At 44.4% G+C, this 26,530-nt stretch overlaps 1 protein-coding gene across 3 annotated transcripts in view; it reads left to right on the plus strand.

The window, feature by feature from the left end:
* The first annotated feature begins 20,215 nt into the window (after positions 1–20,215).
* The window catches only part of FBXW4 (F-box and WD repeat domain containing 4), a 60,689-nt gene continuing 54,374 nt past the window's right edge, over positions 20,216–26,530 (plus strand). Inside the window, exon 1 of one of the 3 annotated variants that reach the window (XM_058840952.1) lies at positions 20,216–20,732. In XM_058840952.1, the coding sequence (XP_058696935.1) occupies positions 20,482–20,732 (251 nt within the window). In that variant the 5' untranslated portion in view covers positions 20,216–20,481. The remainder of the gene's footprint in view (positions 20,733–26,530) is intronic. The other 2 variants (XM_058840953.1, XM_058840951.1) reach the window with 2 other exon arrangements.

The raw sequence follows: 26,530 nt of genomic DNA on the forward strand, positions 1-26,530 counted from the left end.
CTGGGAGCAAAGGGGATGTTCTTGGGCTTCATGTGACTTACAGCATCTCTCCTATGCTCATAGCAGCTGTAACACTGGAATGTCCTTCCAGGTTGTGTGGTGTCCAAGATAAAATCTGTGGCTACATATCCCAGGATCAGAGCCTGGGGGAGGCTTGGCTGTGTTGGGAAGAACCACTCCAGCCACGTTCAGGTATTATGACTTTGCTAATATTGTGCTGCTGTTTGTTGTGGACTGGAAATAGGAGGCTGAGAGCTGTCAGAGCCTCCCCAGTTTGGTGAATGCCTGATCTGTGCCACTGCTCCTATCCAAGCCCTCTGTTCAGCCATGACCGTGGCACTGTGAAAGGTTCCTTCTTCCTGGGCTGGTTTCTCCTGCCAATATGGCCAGTAGTGTTTTCTAAATTTTTTTCCTCTCAAAGATTTATAGCAGGAGAAGGAAAAAAAATCTCAGCCTTGCTCCTTCTGTGATTATTTTGCAAACTCTTTCTGCTGTAGTGGCTGGAACCTCCTCTTTTATGAGCTGCTCCCAGAGTAAGCAGCAGCCCTTGTCCCAAAGAAATCTTGTTTCCTATGGTCAACTGTAGCAGGTGCCATAAGCTGTCAAGATAGACATAAGCACAGGTCTAGTTGCTTAAGCAACTAGCAAAAGAGGATCCTGAGATGGGATTTGAAGGAGACCAGGAAGGTGTCCCTGTGGAAGCTCATAGCACACATTAGGAAAACTCCAATAACAACATTAAAAAAAAAAAAAAAAAAAACAACCCCTAAGAGCCTGCTGAAGCACAGGATGAGACCCAGCCTGTACATCCACAGAATTTTGACTATCAAGATGTGAAATGGGACCTTGAGTGCTGGCTCTGCCTGCTCAGGCCCTGGGCTGTGGCTGTGCTCCCTATCTCCCCGTGAGAAGCAGAAGCCCAGCTGGGAGCCAGCCCTTTGGTAATGGCCTGCGAATTTCCCTGGACTCTGTTAATTGCCGCCTGGCTGCTAGTTACAACTCCAAGTCAATTGCTGGGAGTGTTGGGCCCTGCAAAACAACCCCTTGAAATCAGCTGTTAGCCCAATTAACAACCAGTTTGGCTTTGGTTCAGGCTGTTAACCATCAAACAGCTAACTGCTGCTAATGATTGATTCCTTAGCAGTTGGGGTAGCAGTGGAGGAGCAAACCTGTGTCACAAAATGCCATTAAAACCAAAATTCTGTGAATGCATCTGGCTCAGGCAAACATTTGAGTTGTCCCACAGCAGTAGAGCAGGCTAGGGGATAAGCAGTATTTTCATCCATTTTGACTGAAGTAGGGGTTATTGGCATGTGTTGGGATGAATGGACAGCCACCAAAGCACTGCTGTCACCACACAGTGCTCCAGGAAGGTAGCCAGCACTCTCTGTAGGGCAACCACTGGTACTCATGGAGCATCACGGCATTCAAGGCCCCCATGGATGGGAACAGCTTCTTGTTTGGTTCTCTTCCACAGCTACTGTTCCAGCCAGCAAACCTGCACAGATTAGTGTATCTCATTTGGATGTTCACGTGTTTCCACAAACCACTTTTTCTCTCTGCATTACCAGCTGGGATCTTGTACAGGGACAGCAGCTCCTGTCAGCATCTGCAAGCCTGGGATGACTCCATAGCAGCCTGAGACCCTGTGCTTGCTAGATGACAAGGTAGACACCTCTGCAGGTGTGAGTATCTCTACAAAAACTATAAAATACTCTTTGGGCCCAGGGTTCAGGCAGGGTTTGATTAAGACTGCTGGCCAGGTCTTCATCCATTTCCCTCCACAGTTTCAGGCCCTGATTCTCCACTGTGCCCTGACAGGCTGGTTCAAACACATTGCTGGTGTTACATCAAGAGCTTTTTCCCTGGGGATATTTTCCCCGTGATCAAAGTGTCTGATTCAAGCTGTAGCATGTTTGGGGAGGAGGAAGACAGCCACCTGTTAAGGAAAGACTTTGAAAATGTAGGGGATGCACTGCAGAGGTTGTCTTTGTGAAATGTAAACTCCAACGGTGCAGGGTGAGGAGTGAGCACCTTGATGAGCAACACTATGGTGGTTGTGCTTTTCTGGGTACTCAGGGGCCTGTGGTCCTGCTAGGGCCTCAGCTCTGAAGCCTGAGCTCAGTTTCTGAAGCTGGAATCTGGTGCCTTTCAGCAGGACATGTGCTCCTGAGACCCATGCAGATATTTCAAAGATCTTCCTGCAGGGTTCCTCTAAGTGCAGATCCGGTTCTCCCTGGAGACATGCTTTTCCTGTCCTTTCACCGCAAGTACAGTCATCCCACATTCCCACAAGTACATAACCCTGCATGGTGCATGTTTTCTGTAATCAGGGGTATTAGATCCCTGGGCAAACAGGACAAAGTTGCTTATTTCATCAGATACCCACTGAAAGAAGCTGTGTTCTCTCTCACATTTGGATTACCTTGCCACCCATACTGGGGAGGCTGGGTTGCAGCTGAGACTCCCCCCATTCCAGGCAGCGCATGTGCAGTGAGCCTCTACATCTGGGAGATCAGTCAGGGTTTCACCTCCAGTCTGTACAAGAAGAAACTGGTTCTTACAAAAGTAAAAATGAGGAGTTTGGGGTAAGCAGACAACCCAGTTTTCTTACTCATTGGGTCTGTGAGCAAACGTTTTACTTGCAGCTTATGCATTTTACTGGGCTGAGTGACAGGAGTCCCAGTCTGTGCATCTTCTGGGTGTCCCATTGCCCCGAGATGCTACTGAACACATCCTTCCAGGTGGTGCTGATGGGTGCCCCTTGCCTGCTGGAGATGGGTGAGCTCTGCCTGCTCAGACTTTTTGTACGCCAGAGAAGGTCAGCTATAAACAGAAATTATTGGTTTTGTTGGGGGCTCTTTTTAGACATCAAAAATGCTCCATCATCACCAGGCTGGTTTAGCTTTCAGTAGCCAATGCAAACAGAGCCAAACCGTCAGCAGAGAATTTAGCAAGAGAAGTGGCACAGACTTTCCAGAGCTATTCTGCCAAAGTATCACATCCTCGTTCCTCCTTTGTGCCACAGCAGTTGATGTTGCTCTGGGCTCTGCACAGACACAGGGTGAACACAGATGAGCTCTCAGCTGGAGCTGAAAGCAAGTACTGTAGCCCCACTTTAGAGAAGGTGTGGGGGAAATTAGTGAACGGAAAGATTAAGATCTGAAAGAAATTCTGGCAGAGCTGCAAATCAGCTGAATCAATCTGTAAGAGGCCAAGAAAAGGTATGGCAGTGGTCCAGTGGGAGAAGCAATGCATATATGAAATAATCTGAGTTATAAATGAGGTATAAAACCACAAACCTGATTTTTTTCTAAACCTCATGTCCGATTCCTCAGCTTTGACTGAAGATTGGACTCTGTCCTGAATGCTGACTGGATTTGTACATCAGCAGATTTCAAGGTCATGGGGAATATTCCAAATGTTTGTCCCAGTCTTCTGCCGTACTCGGATGAGAGAAAGTTGCTCAGTGCTTTCTGTGTGAAAGTCACAGTTCTTACTTAAGGAACAGGAATTATTCCTGTTATTCTATTATTCCTATTATTCCTGATATTCTGCAGGGACCCCATATTGCAATATTCTTTGGTATTTTTGGCCTAAAATACCTAACTTCAACTTGCAGCACTTGCTTTTGCCCTCTTCCAGTTTACAGTGCCATCCCACCTGACCAAGTTTCTCCAGGCAGAGCAAGCAGGTTTTCCAGGTCTCTCCGAGCTCTTACAGGGATTTTTTTAAAGCTGATTCCCATCTGTCAATATCTCTTGTGATGTGCAGCCAAGTGTCTTGCCCTCAGCATCTGGTGATACAGTCTGGTGTTGGCTTGGTTGTGTCCAGGACCTTGAGAGGAGAAAAGATGCAGCAGCCACGCTGCTCAGAGCTGGTGTTTTCAAAGAGGTACTTGCAGGGACTTGTGGAGAAATTGAAACCAATCATGGAGCTGTAATCCTCATTCAGATGGCACCACTATAACTCCAGTCTCTTTTGATGGAGAGAGACATGGATGGTCCTCACAGGAGGTGCAGGTAAAGCAGCTACAATCTCCTGCTTACACTTACATCCAGCTCCAATGGCCATAGCACATCTCTAAGGCAAAGACAGCATTTATTTTATAATGAAATCTCAAACGCTGGATCTTGTGCCTTCCCAGGAGGACTCCATCTCCTGTCATCTAAATATTGATGTCTGATCTATTTTTGCTCTCAGCTGTGATGGTCTTTCCTCCAATTTCACTGGAACCACTGTGGATAAGTTCACATGTGAGCAGAAGGTGGTTTGACCTAATTATCCTCCATGCCTATGTCTGCAACTCTCTCACACTAAGCCAGCACAGTGACAGCGTGAGAGCAGTTTTCATATACCCAAATGTTTTGGCAGAATCTGTGTTTTGGGGAGTGGTCACTGACCCCAGATGCTGTCCCATGGCATTTTTGAAGAGTGACCAAGATGTAGAGGGGCACAATAGGGCAGGAAGTGCTGTGCAAACTGCAAATTCCCAAGGCTATGGCTGTGTCTTGTGGCAGTATCTGCAGCACCTGCTGCTCTGACCCAAATCCCACCACTGTCACAAGCTGGTTAATTATAAGAAAAGCTCTTTCTTCCTAATTGCTGCTGGCTGGTAAAGGGGCATCCCCAGCCCTAAAGGACTGGTGGGATCTAGAGCAGAGAAGGGTGGTTGCTGACATGTGCTGAGCCCTTGCAGCCTCCATTGTGGAGCCTGAAGGTGTCTGCACTTCACTCCCTCTCAGCGCGATCACTGCAAGGAGCTGAGAGTTTCACCACCTCCCCCTGCAGAGCCGTGGGTTTGCTGTGCACTTGACACCGGTGCAGGGGGATGATTTGCGCTTGACGACTGTCCCCACCACAGCAGCTGCCTGTCCTTAACCAATGCTCCCCTCCAACCTCCTTGTAAGAGCTGTGGCATTCCCAGAATGAGGCTGAACTCCAGGGTGGTGCAGTGTGATGTGGAGGTGGCAGCCCCCAGGGGCCATGTTGCCAGCTGGTGAATGTGACAGCCTCCAGGCCATCATGCTCCCAGACACTACAGTCACCAGCTGGGCCTTCCCAAATCAAGTCTGGGGCTCCCTTGGGGAGCCAGTTTGCCTTCAGCATCAGTAAGGTTGAGAAACTTCCCTACAGGTAAGAGAAAATTACAGCTGAGGTTTCTGTCCTGATGGTGATACTCTGTGAGCTGGGATTTCAGACAAATCCTCAGTGCTGTGACAGGGGATCACATTACACGTGGTGTGGATGGGGCATTTCTTTTGTGTATTTGGTACTTATGGTGTGGAAAGCTGATGTGACCAAAGGGACGAACATCAAAGGGGACAAAGCAGGCAGGAGTGTGGACAAGTCCTACATGGAAAAGCAGAAGCAGCCAGACTGGCCAGTGGAAGGGTGAGAGGAGGGGCTTTGGATCCCATCCTATGCTCCCTAAAGTGCATTTCCTGGGGTCGAATATCTGTTGGAAGGAGAAGGAAGATGGAGCCAGTTAGTGAAGCACATAGGCTTTTAGTCCTCTTGTCACTCAAGAGATGATAAATGTGGAGTCTGCTATTGAGGCCAAGTGAACCCCTAACAGTCTGCTTCAAGGGACTGTCACTTAGAGAAATGGCAGTGTGACACAGACAGCTATTTCATGGCTACTTTACTAAGCAGCACCCACTGCTCACTGTTCCTCTGCTGCCTGTTCCACCCCAGAGCCAGGCTCACCCTGTGGCAAGCTGGGATGACCTGGCCATAACCTGTCCTGATGAATGATCCAGAGGAGTTGCACTGACTTCCTGGGGGAGTTGTTGAATGCTGAGATCAGACTCTGCTCTGTCTGGGCAGCATCACAGGCACTGGTGGGTACTTATGTCACCATTGGTGACAGTGCAGGAAATCTCTGAGTGTGCCAACTTGCAGGATTTTATGCATAAAATGGATAATGCTGCCACTGCTGTTGTCTGGAGCTGGTTTGGAGCTGTTACTTGAAGATGGCCATGTGGGAAGCAGTCATGATACGAAAGGTTGTATAAAGGTAGGTATAAGTATAAAGGTAGAGTGGATGCCAGTGGGGTACGAAGAGCTCAGGATGGGGAGGAGGACAGTCATCAACATGGCACAGAACCCTCATCCCCAGAAACCTTAATGTGTTGCTTCATGCTCTGCTTTAAACCTATAGAGAACCTGTGGATGTAAGAACTCTGAAAATGCTTGTATATTATTTCAGGAACATTCACTGTGGGGAAGAAAATCTTTCCCTACCAAAGCAGTGAATCCTTACCTCTGCCAACAGCCTGTGCAGAGAAGGCTCAGCCCTAGATAAGATGCAAGGCAGCAGGTGAACATCAGGATGCTGCTGGACCATAACACAGACTTCGCTGCAAGCTGGGTGCACCATTTACTGGTGGGAGCTGTCATGGAAGGCAACAGGTCTCTGGAGTTATTCTCCTGTATTGAGCTCCTAGGAAATGTCTGACCTTCCTTGAAACCAGAGTATGCAGAGCAGCCTGCTTACCCTCAGCAGTGATGTCTGGGCAGGAAGCTCAGATGTGAGCAATGAAGGCAGCAGCTTTGCTGAGGAAATGCATTTAATTTGATCTACACTGCAGTTTTTGTTGGAAAAAAATGTTGATGCAGTAACATTCTGCACAGTAACTAGGGATGGATTAAAGGTCATAGTGATAATGTAGTATGCTGAATTCACAGGTGGCAGATGGGAAGAGTCCAAGATGAACTGGGAAAGTCTCTCTGAAGTGTCTTCTCTGCAGCTTTATTTGTTCTACTCAAGAACTGGGTTTGTTTCTCCTTCCTAGCAGGTTTCACTCTTGCCTGGACGCTTCTGCACACTGGGATACTTATTGGGATACTGCACCTGAATCTTTCCCCCATGCTTTACGTCATGGGGTGACCACTTAGCATGGTGGAGCAGGGAAGTCTACTGATGGGGATGCAGAGATGGCTGGACAAACACAGCCTCCAAGAAGCAGTTCCCTGGGCACACAGATGGGTCTTGCTGCAGAGCATGCTGTTGGGAGAGGGCAAGAGCAGGTGTCCCTGTCTGCTGCAACTTTTCAGTTATCTGAGGTGATGGAAGTCTTCTGTGGAACCCAGCAGGTCTGTGACAGAAGCATTTTAGAGCACTGTTCCCAGAGGGATAAAATTCAGCACTGTGCATTGGGAATATATGTGTCTCAATGGACAGTGGAGAGCCTCGCACGTTTCAGCTCACGACATGGGACAACTGGCCAACCACCTGAGCTCCTCCTGCCCCCTGTATAAAACAGAGCTGGTGCCAAATCACTCCACAGGTCACTGGAAGTTTAATGCAAGTTTCCCAGAGGAGCATGCAGTGAAGGATGTTGGTGTGCAAAGCATTGCTGTTTATTTCACCGTTATCACCCAGTGGGGAAAAATGCAGAGTAGATTGTGGCATGAAATGTCATAGGAAAAAAAAAGCCAACTGCCCAGCAGTGAAATCATCCTGTCCTGCAAGACAGACAGACAGACACCCCCCTCGCCCCCCCCCAGCCCCCTCCCGTATTTTGTACTCTGTCCCAGCAGAGGGAGCCCGAGTTTATTAACAAATCCCGATCCCGGCGATAGCTGCTATCAAGGTGGTGCCAAACCCCGGGCAGGATTCTGGCTGCTGGAGGAAGGCAGCAGAAGGAGTAGACGTCTAGCAGTGATGTTGAAAGCAGGGCTGTGTTTTCAACTAGGGAAGCAAGCGAATGGTTAGCCAAGAGGGCCTGAAAGGAACCCTGCTCCTGGGACACTGCAACCATGTCAAGAGATGGATAGGCTGAAGCAGCCAGCAGATATGCTCATTGCATGGGAAAAACATTTTGCATCAACAGATTCAGCAGATCCACACTACGATGAATGAACAGAGTTTAATTTACTTCAGAGGTTATCTGAAGGCAGTCACTAACCTGTGTACCTGCACTTGTACTGGGCTATCCAGTTTTAATCTTGTCATCTGGACAGCTCTCCCAGCAGTGTTGAAAGCCATTGACCAATGTGGTGCCAAATCCACAGCTGTTCCCATTTGGTCTGCATGGAAATGCTATATAACCCTTCAAGCACAGGACAGTGGCCCTGAGCCACCTAGCATGAGCTTTTGCACTGGTTTCCCTTGGTTTTGGAGGCTCTATATTAGTGCACAGAGAGTTTAGTTGAAGGTGCAGGAGAAGTTTTAGTGAAGTGCCTTCTCAGAGCTCATAAGGATGCCCTAAGTATTCTCTGCTGATAATGTGAGATGAAATGGTTCTCAGGGAGACAGATGATTACTGGCTGTGTGTTCTTTTTTTACAGCCAGCAGTTGCACTGATACCATGGATGCGTACACGGGTACAAGATTATCTGGGGGAAAAATGGTTGTGTGATTGGGGTGTGGGAGGGTCACAGATAATTTTAGGCCAAATCCAAAAATCATTAATATCAATGCAAAACCCCTCATTAGCCTGAGCAAGCACAGAGATTCTTGTTTTAGAAGCTGAGTAACAAACTGTGACATTTTAAGACCCAGGGATGGGAAGGAAAATGACTCAGACTGCACTTTACAGAAAGCAGCAGGCAGATATTTTCCGAGGCAACTTTTAAAAGGAAGGTTAAATTTCTCCAAGATAAGGAGAACTCCAGCTCGCTGGAATGCATCACGACCCCCCCTCCCCTCCCCACCTCATCCTATGATAACAGCTGTTGTGTTGGAAACCTAATGCTGATGAAAGAGTTAAAGGCTGGTTGATGGGCAATATCGGTGACACACCTCTGAATTGAGCATACTCCTGGAGTGAGACTGCGGACTGGTGTTACTCAATGAATAGAGGCCACTCCAAGGGAGTTTTTCCTTGAATAGAATGGGGTCAGGGAGCCGCTTTGGGGAACAATGGTTGCCACCGGCTAGCTGAATTTCTTACAATCACACACCATACCCCCTGATCAAATAGCTCCTTTGTCAGTCTGATATAAAAACATGTCATACAATGATGATCTGGAAGAATGACAAGAGCTGGCCTTTCAAAGAGATCAGAAGGGCTTGTTTTGCACAAAAAGAGCCCCCATCAGAGTCAAGACAGAAAAAAATGGAGAATAAAAGGGGATGAATGGAAACAAACAGCAATAACAACAACAACAGAAAAGAGGGCAAGTTGGAAACTTAGGTCTGGCTTGTTTCACAGCATCCCATATCCACAGCAGTGCAGCACGGTCGAGTTGAAACTCTTTCAGTATGGACGTGGATGTCAGATTGTGCTGCCATTGGGTTCCCATTGTCATTCTGCACTGGGACAGAAGAAATTGCTGGATGGGAAAAGGTCACTTGGCCCAACGAATCATCTCCCTGCCCCCCTGAAAATGTCTCAACACCATCTCTCTCCTTTCTCACTGTAGTTCACTCCTCTGCCTTTTTAATACAAGGTTCATCTGCTGTCTTTATGATCCTGTACATAGTTCAGATTGCTCAGAAAGCTGTTCTTGTCCATCTGCTCGTGTGAGCTGGAAAATGTCTTTATTGTCCCTACTACCTTGTTAACTTTAATACTTTTTTTTTCTTTAAGTGTATACTCTGTTTTCAACCCTCTTCCCAGGATTTTCAGAGACATAATTGATGTTCTGGAGGGAGAGAAAGAGTTTTTCCCCAAAGAATGTTTTAAGATGTGCAGGGAAGTGGATCCTTCTGTGCTACTTGCAAGGGAGCTGCATTCCTACAGTATCTGTCACAGGAGTCCCAAGAGATGGCATTTACACACAATCGTTACAATTATTTGCAAGCCAGAAAAACTCAGCAAAGCTGGAAATAGACAACTAAAGCTGCCAGGCAATTTCAACACCTAAAAATGTTTGAAAAATGTGTATTTAGATTTTAATCTGGTATTATATAAAATAAGAAGTCAGAACAGTCAGAAGAAATCACAGTATGTAAAAGACTGAGCTTTTGAGAAACTGCTCCTGAAAGTACACTTACAATAACAACACAGCAAAGCTTTGACCTATGCTTAAGTTCTTTATATATATATATATATATATATATATATATACACATTTTAACTGCAGCATTTTATCTAAAGAGAAATAAAACCTAAAAAACATTGCTAATGCTTCCAAGAGTTTGTATGATTGACCACACAAACTGGGAGGCACTTTGCAGAAAGGATAACTTCATGCATCTTTTTTTACCTCCAAGTAAAGTACCTATTATCATCTAGGATTTCTTCATTTTACAGTTTTACTTGCCCCTTTCTGCAATTTTGTACAGAATCTGTTATACTCCTATGCATGTTACTCAGCATATGTACATTTTAAAGAAAAATATGAGGTAAACTCTATTTACAGAATACATTGTTTATTAAATGCAGAGAATATTTATAAACACACACACAAGACTGACATGTGTAAACCAAATAGAATTGATGCCAAGTTGAATGGCTAAGCTCTTCAATTCCTTTACCTAAAAGTCTATATAGCATAAAATTAGGGTTATAATTAATCATCTCTTCTCCTGAATAAAGGTCTGAAGAGCTGGCTGAAAATAACTAGACCACATTCTAGGTGCAGGGAAGATTAGGATACAGGTTACAAATTCTGGATAAGTTTCAAGACTGTTACTACCAGTGTAATTGAGATGGTAGAGGAAATATAGGACACACTGTGCAGTGCCATTTGGGAATCAATTCAGAATTGTATTATTAAAATTTACACCACAGTGAAACGGTGCAGAGAGTAGATGAGACACAGCACATGTAGTGTTAGGAGTCAGAAACTAGACACCGGGGAAAGTATTTAGGCACCTAAATAAAATGTTTTCAGTGGTCTTGAGCACCCAACAGTTCTGCTTGATTTTCAGAACTAGTGACAGACATATGACTTTTAAGTTCGTCAGTCTGAAAGCCAGGTTTTAGTGCTTGTACTTATGGTTGCTTCAGTCTCCAGCTGGAAACCACAGGTAGCAAAGAAGGTAAGAACTCAGTTTTCAGATGGGATGTACCTGCCTTGAGACTGTCTGTTGACCTGAACTGAACACCTGGTAAGTGGTGAATGGGTTTCTGCAGCATTGGTTTTGATCTAGCTGCCCTTAAAGCATCCCAAGACCTCATCATTTTGTGATCAAGTGGGGCTACATGAGAAGGATCCCTTGGCATGCCATTACCTGCTGGCTGGACTTTACAAGCCCACTTTGGCCGGGAGAGTGTAATGCATGTCCTAAAGGACAGGCTCTGGTCCACTGGGTGTGATACCCACTTGGTGATAACCTGCAACTTCATAGCACCTTTATTTTTCTTACTTAAACTATTTTGAAATTGTGTTGTTTGGCTTTCACTGGACATTTCTGTTTTGTGGTTAGTCTTGGTTACTGGGTTTTCTTTATTATGGAAGTTCTGGATAGGTGGATAATTTCTGTGTTTTCTCTAGGTGACACCCTGCTTCAATATAAAGCAGCATAATTCTGTTAAACACAGTGAAAACTCCTGTTTACAGCACCCTCACATCTGGTCCTGAGACTCTGGACAACTCTGGGAAAGAAAAAAATATGTTAAGGGAACACTCACTGTGGAATTAACAGTTCCAAAGATTGGAAGGCATAAGAGCCAGCTTGCACACACATCTTAATTTTGTCCCTTTGTCAACAGGTTGTACAGTCAAAATTTAAGTGACATTTCTGTCTTCTTTGGGCCACTGGCTCTGCTGTGCTGAATCTCACCTGTTCAAGTTTCCAGTGAACCTTCTTGCATTCTCCTCTGGTTCTTACCCTGCAGTTATAACCTCAGTATTGGGAGCAAGCCTGGAAAATTTCAGAATGAAAACTGAAACCTTCCAAAAGGTAGGAGCAAATAAAAAACAGAGGATATTAATATAGCAACAGCTGGACTTCAGCTTTAATAACGTATATTTTTTTAGAGCACGTAGCAATTCAGATCAGACAGAGGCATTTCTGTGTGCTCCTGTTAAATCAGGCCTCTTGCCAATAACACAGTGAGAGGCTGGTACACTCTATTAAAATATTAATTACCAAGCCCCTTTCTTTTGATGGGTCTACTAAAGATACTTCAAATGGATATGTGAGAATTGATCAAAGATTCTGCAGGTTGTTGCCACTGCTCACTGGGCATTTCAAACCAAAAGAGAACCTGACTCCCATGAAAAAGATACTGTGTTTTTACAAGCAATAAAAAAACACTGGTCACTTGATTGCTATGGGGATGGATATAACTAAACCGGGCTTTCTTAAGGCAGAGAGCACGATCTAAGAGAAACAAAAAAAGACATGGGAGAGGGAGGGAAAGAGCGAGCAAGAGAGAGCTGAATTGATTTCAGTCTGTTCAGGTCTAGCTGGAAAACACAATGCAGTGAAACGGTCCCTTAGTCGGCAAGCTTCTTTTCCTAGTTTTTTCCCATGGTTTGAAGTGGAGAGGGAGGGATGGTATTAGAAAAAGTGTGTATGTGAGAGAGAGAGAGATGGCTGTAGGAAAGGCAGAGAGATGAGAGACATCGTTTGGAAGGATGTAAAATAGTCCTTTCCTTCTGGGGGTGGAAAACTTTGATGTCCACATCTCTGGTTTTAAAGTGGCAGTGTCAGGTTCAGGCTGAAAGGTTCTGATATTTGAATCTTTGTGCTTGAGCTCAGGACTTTGCCTGTGCACACACCTGCACATCTAAACACCTGCCAGGGCATCCACACAACAGATGGGCCCTACACTTCAGAGGGACAACAGAAAATAAGCATGGAGATGGCTTCACTGGTTCCTTGTACAGAGACTCATGCTGTAAAAAAAAGGCACATTTGTATGTGTGTGCATGGAAAAAGACAGAACCAAAATGGAAAAAGTGTTGTGGGCTGTACCTGCCTTAGAAAGCTGTTTTCCTCCTGGCATTACTAATGCAGTTATTAGGTTCAGAGTGTGTTAAAGGCTCACAATGGCTAAACAGATGAAGAAGCACAATCACAGGTGAGGAGAATAATCTGTGAGAAGCACTGTGGTTTGCCAGGTTTCACCACACTAGTAAATTCAGTTTCAAGAGTTACAACCTATGACTGTTAATCAGAAGCCTTTTCTCCTCTGCAGGGGCATGGACATCTTGCCCAGCCTGGATGTTTTGTCCTTGAAATGCATTTCAATATATTGCTACTAATAATTCAGGCATACTAACAATGGTAAGTCCACTGCAAACTGGAAGAAAAGAGAAAGGACAAAATTTAGCACTCGCGGCAACCAAGTGAATTCTGATAAGGGTTTATCCAGTGTGCAGGTGTCTCTTTCTCCTTTTGTCCATTCCAAGAGCAGAAAGGTTTGTGCTCATGGTGGAGTTGAAAGGGCTTATGCTCTGCTGGGTAGTGAGCCAATCTCACTTCAATCTGCGCCCAAAAACTACACCATGTGGTAACAGGCTGCAAAACCAGAAAGGTAGTTGAGAATTGCGCAGTTTCAGATCAAGCCCATGACAGATGTAAATGTTACTGTGATGGCCTGGGACTGTGAGGTCTCTGTTTCAAATCAGAATAGAAGCATATGTGCACGGGGTGGCTTGTGGGTCCTGATGGGAGACAGACAATGGATCAATCTATGTTCAATTGACAGACCTCCTTTACTGGAGGGGGAGATTTTGACTTGAATCCCTGGAATGTTGGCATTTTTCTTCCGAATACTCAATTTTCAGTTTAAATAGATAGAGTGAAAAGCTATTTTCATGGCAGGTGGGCTAGAGAAGGGAGGTTTTAATGACTCTTTATTCTTGGATTTATAATCTGACACGCTGCATGCACATGTGTTTGTCACAAAACTGTGTGAGGTGCCCACCACCCAACCATGCATTGTCCAACAGATGTTAAAGCCATCAAGTGTGTTTGCTTCCAGTTCCAAAGGAAAACATTCTCTATTTTGGGACCTGGGATTTTTTTTTTAAACTGATCTAAACAAACAAATAAAAATAGTCTTGGAGAGTGGGGTCTTAGGTGATCATAAGAAACTGTGTAAATGAGGATCTAAGGCCTGTTCCCTGACCCATAAACTGGGTTAGTAATCAGTGGTTCCTGGAGTTTGTTATTGTCATCACAAAACTTGAGGTTAGGCTGTGGACTATTTAAAAATCACGTGCACTACCAATACGGGCTATCTAAACATACACTTACTGCAGTGACAAAGCATTAATTGCTCCTTATAACAATACCTGAGGGGCTCGGTCACAGCAGGGATCATGTTGTGTGAGGTACTGTAGGAGCAAAGAAAGGACAGTGCTGTACCCAAGGTGGGTACAGCTGAAGACCCCAAATCTATCATGAATCTGTGTGGTGGGACTGTGCACAAGTGTGGTGCTTTGCTGCAGGACTAGAACCTACTGTGTATGAACAGTGGGATACTGTCTTCAATTTTTTTATATATGTGCGTGCTTCACTTTTAAGAGGAAAGGGTAAAACCTGCCTTGTGGGTTGGCATAAACTGAGCTGAATAGAAAGAAAGGCTGTTTCTAGCACCAGCCAGATTCCTGTTGCTGTATTGTAACTCTTTTAACTTCAAATTAATGAATTCTATGTTTCAGTAATAAGAAACAAAATCAACCAGCAAGAAATAAAAAATGTCAGACAGAGAAATCGTACTGTGCAAGAAAGGACAAATAGTGAAATGTTTCCTCTGACTGTAGAAAAAGAGAGATGTAAGCCTAGGACTCTAATAATTTTGCATATTTGTAGTTGTTGCAGGTAATAAAGCTCTGTCTTTGTTGCCTTGTCAAGGCGGACCCAAAACTATTTGTAGGATTAGGTTTGCTCACTTTTCTTAAACAAATTATTACCTTGTAAGTGATATGACAGCAGTGAATCCTCCAAGAGCAATGAACCCCTCTGTACCCATGGGCACAGGATGAGTCAGGGCACTGTAGGACTTGCTCTTGGCAGGTGAGGAACTGCACAATGTAGTTATGTAGGTGGAAGGAAAATGCAGGATAAAACAGTATCACAGTCACTTCTACACCAAAGATATTTATATTGCTTTATAAATACTCAAAAAAGTTTTGGCTACCTGTGGAATTGATAAAAACTGAGCTGAGAATCCCTAGAAACAACTCTGTATGTCTTGATCTCACTCCCAAAAAAAGCCAGTGGTATTTGAATGTTTAGTTCCTCAGGTTTTAAGTACAAAAGGAAAAAGCCCCTAAAATATCTTCATAGGTAGCCCCTATAAAAGAACAAGATTCAAAAGCATTCCTTCAGGAGATCAAGGACGGTCCAGCCTTTGAAGCCTGGAGGATTGGGAAATTTAAAGATCTTTGTGGCAATCATATTGTGCCATTAGAAATCTACCATTTGGAATTGTAAAGCGTTTAAAAGGAATGATTCCAAATTCCACAGCTGTCTGGTGAATGACAACTTGATGTGGCCTGGGGGGGAGGAAGAAGGTCATTGTTGGGAAAACAGTTAAAATGAACATTTTCTGAACAGATGCTTTAGATAATACTTTGATAAATGAGGTTTAAAACAAATAAAATATTCCGGGTGACTTCCTGGGAAGAAGAGATTAGTAAAACAAACAAACAAAACTCAAAATGCAAAGACAATAAATAGGTATATGGATTGTACTTAGCAAATAATACTGGACTGTTCAAAATAAAATGCACAATAAACAGAGTCTGAACCAGCAAGATGAGACAATTCTGCTGGCTATGGGAGGTGATACATTTTTTTTTTTATTGCACTACAGTTTTGCCAACAAGAAAGATTCTGGAAGGCTCTGTACATTTTGATACACTAAAATATTTGAGAATCCCTTTTTATTGCCTTTTCCCCCAAACCATTCAAGCAGCTCAGTTGCTTGATCAAAATACAAAAGCATTGCATGCGCCTAGCAAGTGGATAATGAAAATGATCCCCTCAGTTTAGTATCTTTGTCAGCAGAGTGTAGTGAGAAAAGTAAACAAACAGCATCACTGATGACAAACTGATTTATGGAATTGTTTGTTATCATAATTTCCAGTGTAATCATGACTAAAGGTCCCAATCCTGCGGCTGTTAACAACATTGTAGGGATGGCTGCTAGCTGTGTGCCCTTAGTACTCATCAAAAGCTCCTTGTGGATGGAGTTTGGAATAGGGTCTGTTGAGAATATTTTTAAGGGAAGATTTTTCATCTCCCTTTAACAGAACCCATATGAAACAGCTTCTAATCTTTGTTTCTTCTGGCAAATATTTTATAGGTAAAACCAAATCAATATGCATAATTTGGGAAAAATTTAAAAGCAGAAAATTTGCCCCCAAATTCAGCATAACCTTTTAATTTTATCCTCTTTAATCCTTTGATAATTTTTGTGCTTCTCCTACAGAAAAGCAATTTTGCTAATCACCTTTGTGCCAATCCCTGCATTCCTGACAATAGCGTGAACAGCTTCCATCAAAGTCTTTGATGTGGGAAAGACACACAGACACACACACACACATATAATCTGAAAACAATTCAGCTCCTTGGTTCTCAATGGTGAGCACTCTGCTTTAATAGAGTGCAAGTTCTGTGGAGGTTTCTAATCCTTTCTGCCAAACAGAAGAGACACAGTCAGGTAGCACACCTTATTCAGAAGTTAAAATAACATGTTACTTGCTCTTAGAGAAAATCAAAACAACTCAAGATCAAAAACAGATTCCGCCAACCCTAACGGGATAGACTTTCTACTCAGATAACTCTTGATCTAAGTGTGTAACAAGTAACCTGCTTTAATCCCTCAAAGCGATGGTGTTACAGATAAGTACTGTAGTAGCAGAGGAGGTGTCTTAAGTTTCACAAATACACAAAAGCATTGGTTGGAAGGAAAAACAAAACAAAGAGCTGTCCACATGAATGTGTCTTTAGCTGGAAAGGTGTATTTGAGGGCACTGCAAATAATAAAACCCCTTGAAGACAGAAAAAAACTGTGACAGGCAGGTATTCAAATGGTGTTTCTCCAAGCTGGATTTCACTGACTTATGCTGTTAAGGCTTTGCTGATGCAAGCCCCTGATCTTTAATTTTCAGGCCCTGCAAGACACGATGTTGGAATGGTCTGTTACTTCAGCACAGAACCCTACCTCCTTTTCTAGTGGTTCAGAGTGGTCATGAGCCATGAAAAGGACTGGGATCTTTTTAAAATTTGGGAAAGATACATTATTATGCTTACACTGCACTCAGCACCTGCTTTGAGTCCTTTATTAGAGTGTGAACAATGCAGTGGAAATAATCATGCTATACATACAGTTTTGGGAATGGTTCAGAACCTTCCTTGGTTCTTGCTCCTGCAGACACCTACATAAGCACTTACTCTGGCATTATTGCAAAGACTAAGGCCATGGGGTTCCTAGTCTGCAATGCACAGCTTTGACAGCTCTGCCAGAGGCAGTATCCAAAACCATACCAAAGAGAGTGTGTGCAAGGGTATGCAGTTGCTGGTATATTTCTCTTAAAAAAGAACCCAGACAAAGTAATGGATGACATCTCCATTTTGGGCAAAGTATAACTACTGTTACTATGCTGTAAGACAATTATCCATAATTGAAAACAGTGCCATATTTAGGAACAATGTATCATAATTTTTTTCTTCCTACTGCTGTGTGTCCCCTGCTTGGAGCATAGTTGACCTTCTCCAAGATTACTGGGTGTAAACACCTTTCATCTTAACCAAATATTTCACAGTTGTTTATACCTCTGGTTACAAATTGGGGGGCACTAAGGCCTCCCTTCTTCAGATCCATACCTTGGCCCTGGTATCCCAGAGGGTCATACTGTACATGTTATTTTGCACTCAGGCTCCTTCTGGTCTGCACCAAGCAGCTTTCCTTGATGAAGCAGCACAGCCACAGGCTGGAGACTGTTGACTGGAATTTGGGTGCCACACGGTGCAGGGAGACATGTACTATGCACATGATGCCTCTGTAGAGTAAGAGAGCCTAAGACTAGAAGAGACCCCCTGGACTGTCTTGGTCTGATACCCTGGTATCCTAGGACTTTCCAGGTCAATCCCTGGTTAAGTTTTAGCAGCTGTGGTCAAGCCTGTCTCTCTCTCTCTCTACAGAAAAAACCCGAAACCAAACCCAACTGGTATTGTTTTTTATAAATCCAGTAATGGTGAATCTACCATAAATCTCGGTAAGCTGTTTCAACAGTTGATTTTATTCACTACAAAAGCACACTTTATTCATGAATTTGCTTCCCATCACCGTCTGATCTTATCTCTTTGTCTGTTAAGCGGAAGATCCAGATTTTTCTTCCTGTTTCAGTGCTCATAAGGTACGATCACCTCACACCTTAACCTTCTCCTTAGAAACTTAAAATAGATGGAGCTCTTTGGGTCTCACTACAAACATGTCTAACAGTCCTGTAATCATTCTTTACTACTCTTTGAAACCCCTCTACTTTTTTAAACATCCTTCTTGAAGTGCTGTCTGGACAAATTATTTCCAAAACAGTCATAACAGAGTCAAAACCAGAGGTAAAAGAACTCCAAGCTTGTTTTTTTCCCAGGACAGCACTAGCCCTTTGGTCACAGCACTGCAGAAGGAGCTCACATTCAGCTGATTATTCATCTTAATGAAGTCTTTACAGAATTGCAGCTTTGCAGGATAGAGTTACATCCTTTCAGTGTGACCTACATTCTTTGTTCCTAGATGTGAGACTTCACATTTAGCTTGATTGAAATACATATGATGTGATTATGCCTAAACTTAACTTAGGGCTATGCAGCCATAAGCATCCTTCGCCCCTTGCCCCATGCTTTGTACCTCTACAAAGCTTTGCTAAGAAGAATTTCAGATTTTTTTTTCCGATTGTTAGTAAAAATATTAAATAGTGTAGGGTGCTTAAGCAGCCTCTGTGGGATCCTACTAAAGAAAGACCAACTTGATAATGTTGGTCTAACTTGACCATAACAAGACTAACTTGACAATAACAATTTAAGACAGAAAAGTCACTCAGCTTTTAATAATTTTAATGTTTCAGACAATATCATCACCTATTACATAAAGAACCGAGTTTCATATCATCAGAAAGATATGAAATTGACATAAAACTGCGTTCACATAAAGTTTCCATAATCTTAAGCAAAATTTATTGTATCACCTCCCTTTCAGCTGGCTACTTAAGTCCTGTACTAGATGTGCCGTTACTTCGCCTGAGCTCAAACTCAGGTTGAGAAATTTTTAATTACTACAGACATCACTCCTTAAAAATGCTGACAAAAAAATCTGCTGCCTTCTGAAACTTCGCTGACTTCCAGGTTATATTAAAACTCAGTGTAAATGGACAAGAGAGCTCCTTATCCAGCAGTTTTGAACCTCTAAATACAAGGCTTCCAAACCTGGTGATTTATAGGAATATTTGGGAGCTTGAGATTAGACAGAAAGGATGACCTTCTGGAATAGGATGCAAGTACTGTCAAATGGCCTGTATGCTATGGTAACCTCATTATATGCTGAAATTTATTATCCTACTCCACCCTGCAAAATGAGATGTAGATTGTGGTGGCTAAGTGATACCTGTTCAAAGCATTCTAGGCAGACGATGAACTTCTTATAATTTATCTATTTTTTTTTATTCTGAGGGAGAAATTTCCCCAGCATTTCAGGCTTCTGTAGAGTGGAAAGTACTGTAAGAAAGAATAGCACAACACTAGACTCATATTTTCCTGCTCCACTGTCTGTGGAGAGCCACTTTGCCATTTTGGACCAGAATCCTTCTCCGTTGTCAGTACTCCAGGCTCCTGTGGATGGCAACAATGACTCAGTTATTATGAACTTCTTTCGAGGTGGTGTGCTTGTGTATGTGTACACACACATGTGAACTGTGAGCATTTTTCAGACCCCACTCTGTGGAGCTGTAGAGGAGAGAATGGACTGCAAGGAAGGGGGCTGGTGAAAAGCCAGCCCTATATCCATTGTAGCAAGGCCCGCTCTTACGTGGGGAAGACCCTTTCTTTTATGTGTCACAGGAATTTGGGAGTGTTGAAAACTGCTGTGCAGCACCAGATGACCCCTGCTGTCACTTCGTGGGTGATAGGCACTCCTGACCCTGGTCAAGGATAATTAATGAGCATTAACCACCTTGCTGTTCACCTTCCTTTGCAGGGGTGCAGTATCTAGCTGGTGGTGCTTCAGATGGTGAGGCAGATGTTCTGGTTGCCTGGGATCACCATCCCCACTATTAATTGCTCACGGTATTAATGAGTACTCCGATGAGGCTACGTTGCTAATCCCAGATCGGAAGATACAGACCCGTGAGCCGGTCGTGGCGTGGCGAGGGGGTGCGGGGGAGGGCAAGTGCCACAGGGGGAGTCCCAGCGGCTCCCGTTAATGAATTAAATCTGCTAACGAGGGTGGGCTCGGCGGCCCGTGCCCCCTCCGGTCCCGGCAGCCGCCTCCTCCCCCGGAGGGGGCAGTGACAGGCAGCGGCTCCTACCCCATGTGACTGGGGAGCGGCTGCCCCGTCCATGGCTTGGCCTCCCCCGGGCAGCAGCAGCTCCGGCTCCCGGGGAGGAGGGGCGGGAGCTGCTGCTCCATGGGGAGGAAGGGCAGCCCTCGATCCCCCCAGGCAGAGGGGGGATCCCGGGCCGCCTCCCCCCCCTCCCCGGTCTGGGCCTTACCTGAGGAGCTGCTGCTCCTCATCTGCTCCTACCTGGACGCGCAGGCCTTGGGCCGCTTGGCCCAGGTCTGCCGCCGCCTACGCTTCCTCAGCAGCCGCGATGTCCTCTGGAGGCGCATAGCCCGCGGCTGCCTCAACTCCGGCTTCACCCAGCTCGGCACCGACCTGTAAGCGCGGCCTTCCCGGCGGAAGGGCGGGGGGGCGGCGGCCGCGGCGGCCGGGAAAGGCCGGGGATGCCGCGGCCCAGCCGGTTGCCAGGGCCGCGCTGCGCTCCTGGCGTGGCCGCCGCTGGGCCGCGAGGGGCGGGGGACGCGGGGCCATTCCCGAAGCGCGGTTGCGCCGCCCTTTCCCTGCGCCAGGAGGGGCGGCGAGGGCACAGGAAGAGCCTCCCTGGGAGGGAGCGGCCGATGGCGCACCCCAGGGTGGCAGGGCCCAGCCCCGGCGCTGGCCGGAGGGGTTGGGGGAGGCGCTTGTTGTCCCCGCGAGGGAGCGGGCGGGGGTGGGGGGGGCTGGAGGGACGACTCCCTGTCAGGCCCAGCGGGATTGCTGGAGCGTGAGGCCCTCTCCACATCTGGAGAACTCTGTCCAGTTCTGGCCTCCTCAGTACAAGAAAGAGAAGGAGCTATGGCTGAGGGTCCAGTGAAGGCCACGAAGACTGATAAGGGGCCTGGAACATCTTCCCTGTGGGGAGAGACTGTGGGAGCCAGGCCTGTTCCGTCTAGAGATGACTGAGAAGGATCTCATCAATGCATTTAAGTATCTCAAAGGCAAGTGCCAGCAACAGGATGAATAGCAATGTCCATAAACTAAAACAAACGAAGTTTCACCTCAACGTGAGGAGGAACTTTATGCTGAGAGTGGCAAAGCACTGGAACAGGATGCCGAGGGAGGGCATGGGGTCTCCCTCTGGAGACACTTAAAACCCACCTGGACTTATGTCTGTGTAACTTGCTCTAGGTCACCCTGCCTTGTCAGGGAGGTTGGACTAGATAATATCCAGAGGTCTTCTCCACCCCTAATAATGCTGTGATTTTGTGATCATCTTGGTCCCCAGACCCCTCCAAACACTGAGGCCTGGAGGCTTCAGGCTAGGGGAGGTTGTAACACAGAGACAGAGCTGCTGTGTGCAGCTGGAGTAGATCCTGTATGCCCACATGCCCTCCCCACTTCTGAGCAGTGATCCCTGTCATGGTCTTGAAAACACCTCAGAGAAGAAGCTGCAAGGGAGCAAGGCCTGGGACGGCATCCTAGGAAAAGGCTGGAGAGTGGACTTAGTGCATTCTTAGGTGAAACAGCTTTTGTAGGCCCTCAGGAACACATGTGTCTTAGGTTCCCTGAGGAGCTTGCTGGTATAAATTGTGATGGCTGGCACAGAGAAAGTGACTCCTGGACTTTTCATGGCTTCTAGGTTTCAAAGTTTTGTGAGTAGGAATTGTTTTAGGTTCTTTTCCTCTTTATTTTCCCCCCAGTTCAACAGCACAATCTAGGTTAGGAGTAGGATCAGGCCCTCTAGGCTTTGCAGTGTGTATGTCACCAGCATCTTTCTAGATGAAGTGCCTTTGGGGCTTGGGCCTTGGCAGTGGTTGGTGAGGATCCAGAGTTTGCCTTTCCTCTCTCAAATTTGGCTGTATACCAAATGCCACTTGGAGGCAACCTCACAAAGGGGGCTTTCCTTCATCATTTAAGGATCCTAAGAGAAGTTTGTATTCTTAGAATCTACAAATCCCTTCCTGTGGCTTCTCTTTTACTGCCAGCATGGATCTTGTTTGTCATTCAGTGACTCAGTAATGTTTCCATAAACACTGCAGTGACATGACTCAAAAGGAGGGATGGCAGGTTTTGACCCCATTTTGCTGTCTGATGTTGCTGTCTCATCAATGCATAGACTTTAGAGAAACAATTATGGCTTCTGCTGGAAAGAGCAGAAATTTGGTGGTGCTGAAAATCCTTGTTTTCAGGCCAATCCTTGGGTTTTCAGGCCAACACTTCAACCCACTCGGTGTTCACAGGTTGGAAGTTAAGCACCAAGAGTTCCCTTGGAAGTCAGCAGGAATAAGCACTGTGGAATGGCTGTGCATTGGATTCTTGGCTACTGTGATATATGATTTTGTCTCCCGAGGAAATGAAGTTCTGTATTTTTCATTAAGAATAAGGTGATACTCTGCTCCTTCAGTTGCAGGAGGGATCAGGTGTACAGCAGAGCAGGTGCAGTGTGTGTAAGGACCACCACTTCCCCCTGTGGAGGAATGCAGGTCTATAAACAGCTACAGAAGAGATTTGCTAGGTCAGAGGGTTTCAGAGAAATGAAGGCTGCTTGTGTATCATGAACTCACAGGGATTTCAGTGCTGTTAGATTTGCTATGAACAGGGTTTTTTTCAGTAATTCTAGGATGTACTTTGTGCTGTGTCCTATTTTCAAGTTTTCCTCAAATGACTCCAGTACTGAGAGGTGCTTTTAGCATTGGTCAGCACTTCCTTGGTCCTGGGGAGTTCAGTCATGGGTAACACACCAAGTTACATTACTAGTGGATATGAAGAAACCTGGAGATGTATCTGGAGAATGATTCCTTTAATTACTTTTAACATCATAGAAAGCTCAGACAGTCTGTAGTTCCTTGAAATAGCGTACCAAATCTTGTGGAGAATACCTGAAAAACAAACACTTGTTTTCCCTGGGTGGAGACCCAGCATCTGGGAGCAGTTGCAGGAGTTTTACTACAGTAGGGTAGATAGTTTGGCAACAGATAAAAGGCAAGGGCATATTGCAGAACCAGGAGGTCTGGATATCTGAACATCTGCAGAAAAACCAGTATGGCTGCATGCATTGAGTTGTACAGCTGTAAGATTTGTACTTAGCTGAAGAAGAATTTAATAGTCTCTTTGGCAGCTCAAGGGTTTTAACTAGCCATGTCTCTTCTGTAGCCCTTGCTCCTCATGCATGTCTCCAAGATCAAGAGCAATCTCCCAGATTGTTGCTCTTGCAATTGAGGGAGTAAGATTTGCAGAGAGATACTGTATTTTATTTGAGTAATCAGTACAAGGTGGAGAGGGAGTTTAGGCAAGCTTCTGGGCACACCATCCTTCTTAATAGCAATTCTAAGTAGGAACCTGGTAGATTGCTCATTGAAAGTTAAATTGAGCTGAATAGGTATTTAAGCTAAAATATTACTGTGTAAATAGAATGGTGATGAAGATGATGGATAGCTGGACCTTCTTGATAACTGTGCTTTCTTAGCAATATGGAATAACTCTTGAGTTTGTCAAGCTTGGCTTTGACTCATTCAGGAGCTGAAGCTTCTGTTGCATGTTGTGGCTAATGTTGCATGAGGTGAATACTAGTTTTTACTTTTAAGAGATTTTTGTGCAATACTGTGTGCAATTGAGAAAGCAAAGGCTGGAACCGTTTATGGTTAATATGCTTAATGAAATAACATGCATGGTTCTCACATTAGATCTTAAACTGATGGTCCCTGGGAGGCTGGCATAAGTTAAAAACTAGTCTAGGGAGTATTTACAGTTTAAAACAAAAATTCATCTCAGAATAGTTTGTTCATTTCTGCTGTTAAGTGGCTTTTGATAAGCCATCTGTTAATGCTTTGTAAATAGCAATAAATTTGAGCCTAAAGGAGATAGCTGTGAAACTTAACCCCTGCCCCCCACTTTCCCATTTTTAAAAAGGTAATTAACTTGAAAATGACACTATTTCTTTAAAATGTTGTTTCTGTAGCATATATCTTCAAATAATTGTAACAATAAGGATCAGAAGGAACAAGCATTGTCTTGTATGTGAAAAAACTGTTTTCACAGTCAGCTTGCTTATAAAACTTCTTTTTGCCAAAATAGGGAAGAGGTACCATTGATAAGAAACTGGTTGCATACCCCTGGCTGTTAGCAGCAGGGAGAAGAAAAATAGCAGTATATGTTAAAAAAAAAAATAAAATTCTAAAAACTGTCATTCTGGCTACATATTTTTAAAAATTAACAAATTTTAAAAATTGCCAGTACTTCTAAATTATTATTTTTTTTTTTAATACTTCTAAAGTTTTTGCATTTTTTTTTAATTGGTTATCTGTGGACACATGCTTGTGCTTAAACAATATTAAATTAAGTTGCTAATGAGGTCAAAGGAAGATGTGGACTTAAGCCCACACACTAGCTGTTATGCTAAAAGGCATATTCACAACATTGACAATCTCTCAGTTCTGTTAGATTCAGCCAAATGGGATCCACAGATGTAAGCCAAGTTAAGTAAGGCATGGATTCAACTGTGCACTTGCAAGAGAAGAAAGAAGTTTGTTTTGAGGGATGTATCTGTACACTTCATTCCTTTGGCAGAGGGGAATCTCTAGGTTCATATCCACCAAGTCACTGTCTGGTAGGGATGGTAGGGGCTGACCTGGAAGAGTTCTTAAAGCACAATCTCAGTGTTAAAAGTGTACTGTTTCTTTGCTGAATCAGCAGTAACTAAATGCTCAATGGAATATTGTGTCACTATTATGGAAGTACAGAGTGGCTTTAGATGGATGTGCTTCTTGGCATCTGAACTGTGAATCTCTCCAAATTAGGTTGTCACTTTTTCTGTATAGACAAGTTAATTTTATGTATAGACCTGCTACAAGACCTTGTCTTGAGGATGGGAAAAAGAGAGTCCCTATGTTAAGATTTTTGCTTTACTCAGTCATAGGAGCAGCTGCAGTAAAAGTTGACCCACATCTTTATGATGTAAGGTGAAAGGAGAATTTTTTGTTCCAAAAATGTGTGGCAGCATAGCACAGAAAAGTTAAGTCTTAACAACACTTTCTGCAGCTAAACTGTAGCTGAGTAGTAACACAAAGCCTTTGGGGGGTTTTGGTGATACAGTGATATTACAGTTGTGTCCTGTAGTCTGTGTCTGTTTTGCCAGCTGTTGTACAGGCCCAGCAAGAGCAGTCTCTGCCCTGACGAGCTTGCTGCCTAAATAGCCAGGGTAAACAAGGGCTGGAGGGGAAGGAGAGGCAGGGAGATGTCAACCAAGCTGCCCTCTGTGCAGCAGGTCAGTGTCAGAGCCAGGAATAGCAGAGGGTGCTTTATGCCTTTATCCAGGGCCTGCTTGCTGGACCACCTTGGACTGGAGAAATCGGAGAGGCAAAGAGCTCATTGCAAGGTGATTCTTTATTTAAGGCATGGAAGAAAGGAATAAAGTTGCAGCTGGGCTAAACTTATTTCCTCTTTGTTACAAAGGAATTTTAGAGGGCAGCTTAAAAGTTGGAACCTAAATAGCTTGACAATTTGCTCTTTGTAATGTATTAATAGATGTCAAAATATGGAAATGTTCCACTGCATGTTTTCTCTTTCCCTGTCTCCTGTTCTGCCTTGCCCACTAGGATTGTGGTATATTCTCCATTTCAGAGAAGCAGATTCATTAATGGACAAATTTATCATCTATGAGTATTTAAGAGCTTGTGTAAGCATTTTGGTAAGTTAATAAAAGCTGTGTTTTCTCCAGATCTTGGAAAAATGTATACACCTACAGAAGCAGGAAATGGCCAATCTGTGCAAGTCAAATCCAAATGCAAACTGCAGCAATCATAGGAGACCTCAGCCTTTACCACTGGAGGGGGAGGGAGTGTGAATGCTTGTAAAGCTGCTTCAGTTTCCTTCATCTTTTAAAACTTGTTTTAAAAGCAAAGTTTCATTACTTTAAGACAGAAATGAAAGAGTCAATGAACTGGTGCAGATGATGCAGAAGGGAATACTCTGGGGAGGATATTGCAGTAACAGAAAAAGATTGGAAGAGGGAATGCAGCTCTTGCTTTGTGCTGGAAAAGTCAGTGGTTTTTATAAACTGCTGTTACATTTATTCTTACTCTGTCTTAAATTGTTAGTGCTGAGCAGGACAGTTCTGCCAGGACAGCTCCACAGCATTGAAAATGCTGCTTTTTCTGTGACTGTGAAGTTGTTTATAAGAGTTCTTTGAGGCCTGCCT

This window comes from Poecile atricapillus, chromosome 6 (assembly GCF_030490865.1).
Source record: "Poecile atricapillus isolate bPoeAtr1 chromosome 6, bPoeAtr1.hap1, whole genome shotgun sequence".
NCBI lineage: Eukaryota > Metazoa > Chordata > Aves > Passeriformes > Paridae > Poecile > Poecile atricapillus.